This window comes from Cupressus sempervirens, chromosome 7 (assembly GCF_028749045.1).
Source record: "Cupressus sempervirens isolate cs-2001-9-10 chromosome 7, ASM2874904v1, whole genome shotgun sequence".
Lineage (NCBI taxonomy): Eukaryota > Viridiplantae > Streptophyta > Pinopsida > Cupressales > Cupressaceae > Cupressus > Cupressus sempervirens.
In genome coordinates, this window is record NC_143124.1 from 322,850,108 (window position 1) to 322,858,326 (window position 8,219).

General features: G+C 33.3%; 1 protein-coding gene across 1 annotated transcript; it reads right to left on the bottom strand.

The window, feature by feature from the left end:
- Window positions 1-5,583: 5,583 nt before the first annotated feature.
- LOC149546713 (AA13 family lytic polysaccharide monooxygenase NCU08746-like) lies at window positions 5,584-6,733 on the bottom strand. Its single transcript, XM_089794644.1, has 3 exons — window positions 6,580-6,733; window positions 6,103-6,264; window positions 5,584-5,996 (listed from the first exon to the last, which is right to left on the bottom strand). Exons 1-3 carry the CDS (start codon window positions 6,658-6,660, stop codon window positions 5,757-5,759), a joined length of 483 nt encoding a protein of 160 aa, XP_089650770.1. The 5' UTR covers window positions 6,661-6,733; the 3' UTR covers window positions 5,584-5,756.
- Window positions 6,734-8,219: the final 1,486 nt, after the last annotated feature.

Consider the following 8,219-nt stretch of genomic DNA (forward strand, 5'->3'; position numbering starts at 1 on the left):
CTAAATTGATTTTGCAAGGAATCTTTTAAAAATTCTAAGACAATTGTGTTTAATGAATAGTTTAGAGTTATTTAAATTTGTTTACTTATTCCTAATGGACCTTCTCCTACCACATTTAGTTTCAACATCTGAGTAAAAAATTTGGACATTGGGTTTTATTTTATAGAGTGGACATAACTTTAGTAGAGTTTTGAGGGGTAGACATAGATAGGGATGGTTTAGGTAGGACCACTAGCACATTTATGTGTTGTACGGGGGAAGAGGTTCTTATGGAAAACATATAATATATACATAAAGGCCTGATGTAGATAGTCTAGGTCTTCCCTTTTTTTTAATCTTCTCCCTAACCCTAAAAATATTATCCTCCATAGAATGCATAAGAAATAATGAGATAAATATGAGGTTCTAGTTATATATGTGACTTAAAATGGGGAAATGGTAGTAATAGAAGATCTAAAACCTACCATTAAGAGTAAGGTATCTCATAATATATTAACATTCCTCCTTCTAGGGATCTGAAAGCTCCATCTAACAAACCCACCATAATCACACATAGGGTTCTCGCGAGGTTGAAAACATTCATTGAGGATCACGCCATTAGTAACCCGAGTTTTTTTTCTCCTTTTTACGCCTTTGAAAGATAGCCCACCAACTTTAGCCATGACCTCTTCATTTATCTCAAATGAGATCCCATTCATGGCCACCCTCCTTTTATTCCACAAATTCACAAACTCCATAGAAATTGCCTCGTCATACCCTTTAATGTACTACATAAATGACACTAGTCCACCTACTCCCAAATATATCCATCTCACATCCTTATAATTTTATAAAGGGATTTTCTTAATACGTATAGTGTTTCCTCCTATCTCTTCACTCTCACCTAAATCCTCAATGAAATCTTTGGAAGTATCTAACATAACCCTGACCCAACCTAGATAGAGACTAAAAGAACTAGAGAGAACACTAAGAACCCTCATGTTTAAGAAAATGAAATGATGGATACAATAATACAACTTGGCACAAGGAAATAATACCACTTCAAAGGTTCAATCCACAAAGTCTCATTATTACCCTCATTAGTCACCACCTCATTTATAACTCTACTTGCACTCTTTGTGATATGGGTAATTTTTATTTTAAGAAACTTCATCCTTTTGTTTTTGACATGATCCCACCAAATCTCAAATAAATTGGTGCATCAACTTTGTTAACTTTTACCATTAATTTTACCATTTCACTATCCAAACATAATGCTATCCCAACTAATACTAATATGGTTAGCTTTTTGTGAACCCTTGATAGTAATAATTGCACACCAAAAGACTAAAACTAAACCCATTATATATGATTTCCTCATCAGTTGAGATCTTTAACAGTTAATTCCTATATGATCTAGAAGCTCATTCATACTCCCCTAGATATATGTGTCAAGGATAGCATGTGCAAATGCAGCTAGCACATTCGCCACGCCATTTCCTTCTTGGTAAATATGTTGAACAAACACATCCCAAAGTCACCATATAAGGTTATGAATATATTTAATAAGATGGGAGATATTCTAGCCAACATGGATACTTCCTTTTAAGGCTTCAATTATGAACTAAGAATCTCAATCCATGATTTAATTTTGAATATCACATTCAATTTCTTAGTAATGACCCTTTCTAAAGTGAATCTAGGCAAGATACTTGACAACACCTCTCAGGCATATGAATAATGTATCAATATGTGAGGGCTAGTTTCTTCCTCTGACTATCATAAGATACACCTATTAAAAAATTGGAAACCCCTATTGTTAAGGTTTTCAATTGTGACTATACTACTATTTAGGATCATCAATGAGAAAAAACTACTTTAGTGATGATCCCTAGATTCCAAACATATTTCTAATCAGTGTACCCCTCAGGACCAATGAGGGTATTATATATAGATTTAATACTAATGTCTCCCAAGGAAAATTATTTCCACATACCCACATCCTAAGTTGGGAAAGTTGGACCCATTATTTATCTATGTATTTATCTAGATTTCTAGCTAGTGGGTCAATTAAAGGTCATTGGTGTAAATTAATCTGCATCCCATTATTATCAATATAGGCACTCACTTTTGATCCAATTTGGTCAATGCATGCCTACTCCAAAGGACTAAACTAGGATTGGTCTAGGATGAAACCCAATTAGTCATCCTTTTCGAATCAAATTCTCCTCCCATCCCCAATGAACCCTCTAATACCTTTCTTCAGATTTTTTTTATTGTTAACTATATTAGTCCAAATCCTTAAACCTACTATAACACTATTTCTTCCAAGGTTATATTGAAAATCACCTCCCCTCATATATTTCACCTTCATGATTGGACACCACCTAGTCTTCTTATTAATCAATCTCTGACTTATCTTAGTCATTAAGGCTATACTAATATCAAATTTTCTTCTGAAGTTTAACCCTCCTCATGATTTAGTTTACAAACCTCTTTCCATGCAACTAAACTCATCCTTGAGTGGTACTTTGTCCTAGTCCATAGCAAATTTCATTTGATTTTCTCAATTGCATTTCTAATCTTACCATGTATTATGAAGATGGACAAAAAGTAAATAGGGATACCTTGTAAGGAGGGACTGAGAATTTGTAATTTTCCTACATTACTATGGATCTTGCCTTTCCAGCATACTAGCTTCCTCTGGGTGTGCTCAATAATGGTGTTCCGAAATTGGGGAGGTGCCTCTTTAACAATGAGGGGTAATCCCAAATAAGTATCTTAGAGGTCATCATGTTGGCATTGCAATTCTTTAGTTGTTTTATCCTGCAAACTTCTCATGGATTTAAAGAAGTAGATATTACTCTTATAATTGTTCATATATTTTCTAGACACAATAGCATAATCCCCTAATCAATTCTTCCAATGTCTAGCATCCTGATGAACGTAATTTCATAGAGGAACATGTCGTCCACAAACTATTGTATCACCCCCAGAGGGAGAGTAGTGGTTCGTTTGATGCATTTTAACTACCCACTATCTACCATGGTCAAGAAGTTCATTCCAAGGACTACAACCACAATAATGAATAGATACAAGGATAGGGGATCCCCCTATCTCACCCTCATCATCATTTCATTTTCCCCCCTGGAGATCCATTAAAATGAACAACAAACTACAATAGAATTAACTATATCTTTCACTATTGAGATGAATCACCCTTAGTCAACCATTGAATTTGTGATCGTTGCTTCTAAAAGATCTCTTCCTTCACAATTATATGCCTCAATTTTTCCTTCACTAAATTTCTTCACTAGTGACATCCTCCTCCACGTCTCTATTAGCCATTAAAAACTGACATTCCTGTAGCTTCTTCTCAATCTCTTTCTTGTTTTTAAAGGTATCCCCAAATGTCATCTTTTTCCAGCATGTAACATCTCTTCTTATGATCTCAAGTTTCTTAGCAATCCTAAACATGGCACATCCCTCCACCTTAGAGTTTCACCAAGTCCTCACACTCTCTAAAGTCATGATGGGAGTGGAACATGATCTCATATCTAAACAGGTTAATGCCCTAAGGGTTGTGTTTATCTAGGTGTTGCACAAAATCATGGAGTAGTCTAATATAGTCCCTGAGAATACACATAGGGAGGTGGATGGGAGGATATTCTAACCTCTCAAAATCAACACTCTATCCAGCCTCACTTGGATGAGGTTATTACTAGACCTATTATTTGACCAAGTCAAGATGGTACCACTCAAGTTGATGTGCACTAAATCATTCTACTTGTGGAAATTATTTAAGTTATACACACTATCAGAGTAATCCTCAAGACCCCCCCACTTCTCCGAAGGATACAAACAAGTGTTGAAGTCCACAACACACACCTAATTAGTAGACAACTACCACCCACCACACAAGATGCATCCTCACAAAGTTGCATTCTCGCACCCTACGTATTGGGAGCATAGAAGTTAAGTAAATTCCTTTTCTACAATCTCACAGACTAGCAAATGCGGAGAAAAGGAGATCATCTTACTTGAAATCTTGTTTGGGTCCCATTTGGAGGCAATGACACCTAACGCACTATTAGCCTCACTATATGCAAAGCAAGCACCTAGCTAGATGTAGGCTATAATCTATTCAATAAAATTCAAAGATATTTTAAATTCTTGTAGAAGAATAATGTCCACTATATGCTCTAAAATCTTAATTTTGATAATATATTGTTTCCTAGGGCTTTTAAGCCCTCTTATATTCTAGGAGATAAACTTCAGTTTTGCCATCTCTGTGTGTCTTCCAAGGTAAGTTGAGTACCTTGATAAATATCCTGCATTATACCTTTTAGTCTGATGATCATCTCCAAGGATCTTTCGACATTAGAATCTGAATCAACATTAGCTTTGATGAATCCTCTTATTTTCTTCTTCACCATCTCCCAACCCCCATTCTGGTCCACTAAAGGCAACTCTAGGGTAGATAAAAATTCTAGGTTATGATGAATGGGAGAGAGTGCCTCCTGGTATATTGGGAGTGAAAGCATTGGGGAGCCAATGGGATCACTTGACTGCACCATATCCTCCCTACTAACAGTAAATGGGATGTCATCTTTCTTTTGAGTTTCTCCAAGGGCAACCATATCTTAGATAGGCTTAGAAATCCATAGATCAGTTTTTACAATGTGTATTAATGTTAATAACGTCTATACATCTATATTTATGAATAAACTTCAAAAAAAATTCATTAAAAATACAAAGTGAATACAATATTACTAGCTTACAATAAAATAAATTATGAATCAATGCAATTATAGAATTATTTTCTTTATTTCTCTTATATTACAAATCAAGTCAAATTCATTAAAAATAGTAAAAAGAACATTAAAACAAAATTACAATTAATATAGCTATATGAATTTTAACACAATAATTATAGAAAAGAAATTATAATGATTATGGAAAGTAAAAATAACAATTGAAATTAAAATTAATAATGAGAAACATTTAGCTATTAAAAACTTTTTATTGAAAATATATTATCTTATGTATGAGTTGTTTTTTATTTATTTTATTTTTATCGGTATATGGCCAAAGCCTAGATTAATTATTGTTATTTACTATAATTAATTATTATTTTTATGTGTTAAGCGAATTTGAACTCAAGACTTGTCACATAAGAAGCTCACAAGTTACTCTTATGTTATAGGCTATTGCCTTTATGTATGAATTATTTTTGTTATAATAAACTTAAATATTATATAATTTATACTTTTAAATATTTTATTGATAATTATTAAACAATTTTATTTTAATTAATAATCAAAATAATATTTAGTTAAATAAATTTGAATGGCTCGTTATGATATGAAATTTTAAATTAATTCAAAAGTTGGACATTTTTTAAGATGAAACATTAAGGATTCAAAATTTATAGATTGAATACCCCGTTCATTAAATAGCACTCCAATCATAACGTTATGTAGTCATATGATTTCCACATCCATATAATTATTCCAACAACAACTAATAAAAACCATATCGCTTCAAATATTGGCCATGAGCTAGTTTTGCACATAAAACTCTCTATATTAAAGACAGCGACACTAAAGAAAAACCTGGTTATATATTTACATTCATAAAAGTACAGATAATATAGATATGCAGTATGCCCCTTACTGCATTAACATAATAATAATAATATAGATGTACGCGGTAGAGTAGAGCGCTTATTGCATATGCATTATAAGTTGGAGCGCCGCGTGATTAGATTTATATGATCACAGAACCTGGCGAAGACTCGGCCCGAAGATTGTCCCTGTGATGGCGCAAGCAGTGGTGTTGTGGCAGTCATGACCACAAGAAACCTTCCAAAACACAGTTTCCACATAATGAGACTTGGCATAATCTTCAGGAACACTCAGTGGCCGGTTATTGTCCGGCGCCCAGCATACACTGTTATCATTATCAAAGCTCACCACCATTGGCTTGTACTCGTATGCCACTCCCTTACTCAATGTCTTAAACAACAAATAAACAAAGAAGATGATTAGGATCAATACATTATTAATAAGAGGGATTAAAAAATACATTATATATTAAAGAAGATGTTTAACAAAAACATACAACAGAGCTGGCCCAGGCATCGCCAGGAGTCCAGGTCATGTTATCCACGGCAGAAGGCTCCCAATTGCCCAGCTCTGAACTGTTTCCAACGATCTTAAATACTTGCCCAAATTCAGCTCGTTGGACCATCACAAACGTCACGATCACATCATCTTGTTGCTCCTGCAAGCACACCAAGAGATACATAATTTCCTAGTATTTTTAAGATAGACAACAGAAACATTATGCAAAGATTATGATCACATATTGTCCCTGCAAACAAGCAAATATAGAGCAGTCCTTTGTTTCCGATTTTAGTTATACATTGTAGTTAGATTTTCAAGAAAGTTATTACAAGGTATCAGTTCACACTTCATCATCTATTATCTAGCAAGCCAAATGGACCATGAAACAAAATAAATCCACATTACTTAATTTTACTAACTATATAGTGGACTATAATGATAGAAAACAGAAGAGCAGTTCAAATTTTCACACCGAAGAAGCTGGGACTGCATGAAGGCTAACAACACCCACAAATAAGAAGAACAGGGCAAGGCTTTTCATCTGCACGGCCATGGACTTTCTTTGCTCAGAGCAATGTGAGAGAGAGGGAGAGAGAGGGGAAGACGTTGAGAAAAGCAGAGGGGAAGGACCTTGATATAGAGTAATAAAGTTAGTGACCAGAATTTGCGCACATTATTGAAAATGAGGTTGGCCTTATCCTCAACCCTAAGGGCAGTAAGATACGCGGTTCTTATTTTGCCAGGTATGCGATAATGACGCCGATAGGTATTGCACAGACATTTAGTGCATTTAAGTTGTCGTTCCCATCAGACCTCTTGGAAGGCGAATATGCTATGACTGACGGTGATTTAATTCGAAAAAAAAAAAACCGTTCTAATTTAGAGGATAAAGGCTCGTTAAATACGAATAAAAAAAGAGGCCTAAGGCGATTGATTTCTTCATCCCTTCTTAGAAGTCTGTAAATCATTACAAGTTTACCCTAGATTATACTCACCATTCGCATCTTTACCCTAGATTATACTCACCATTCGCAGCTTTCGTATATTCTGACATAATTTGTGTGGAAAATTTCATAATCATCATGTGTAAAATTCTACACGCGCTGCCCGTGAATCCGATATCGTGAAGTTAGGACCGTTCATTTAGTTTTTTCAAGAAGTTATAGGCCAACTGTAAGTGTATTCGTACGAAAATGACTGATAACGACGGCGCTTGCATTTAATGGGGGCACGTAGAAGGTCGAAGGCGACAATGTTAGTAGTGTAATTACACTGAATAATGCAATTGTTTTTTAGTTCCTGTCATTACATGGCAGAGAACTATAGCAGAGGCCTCTATCTTTAAATCGTTATTAACCTTGAGCTACGACATCCAATCAAATCGCTTTGTTTTCGTTCCCGCCTATTTTAACATTATATTAGTTCTAAACAAGACGCTAATTTTTTTTAACTAAAATTGATCAAAAATCTTTTTTTGGTATGATTTCATTGGACTAAAATCAGCCAAAACATACTATCTGCAAAAGCAGTCAAATATTTGCGCCCCCTAAAACCAGTGCATAAAAAGAATCATGTTTGACACTTTTTTTTTTTTTTCCTTTCATACATTTTTTTCTCTAGATTAGACAGCCCACTATCCACTATCAAGAGCATAGTTTATTGAACTATAAATTATATGATATTTTTCTTTAAATTCGTTCTAAAATCTTTAATTTATTAAAATAAATACTTTAATAAATTTTCTATTTAATATTAGTATTAATATCCTTATACTAATCATGGAAAAAATTAGATTTAAACCAACATAAAAATAATTTAATTTTATAATTAAAATTTATTATATTTTAAAATATATTTCAATATATTTATTATTCAATTTAATTATATTGTTGATTTTATACAAATATAATTTTGCTTTTTAGTTAAAAATTTAAAATTTAAAATATTTATTTATGTATTTAATTAATCTGATTTATCTTAAGTTTATTTGAACGTAATGTTAGAATTTTTAATATGTCATCACAACTGAACATGTTATATGGAATTAAATTTATGATATTTTTTAATCTTAGATTTTTTTTAAAGAACCAATTATAATGTACAATTACAAAT

Coding starts and splice junctions, on each gene's coding strand:
- LOC149546713 (XM_089794644.1), bottom strand. CDS start 6,660: ATGGCCGTGCAGATGAAAAGCCTTGCCCTGTTCTTCTTATTTGTGGGT. Junction 6,265..6,579: donor ATGCAGTCCCAGCTTCTTCG/GTGTGAAAATTT, acceptor GTGTGCTTGCAG/GAGCAACAAGATGATGTGAT. Junction 5,997..6,102: donor ATGCCTGGGCCAGCTCTGTT/GTATGTTTTTGT, acceptor TTGTTGTTTAAG/ACATTGAGTAAGGGAGTGGC.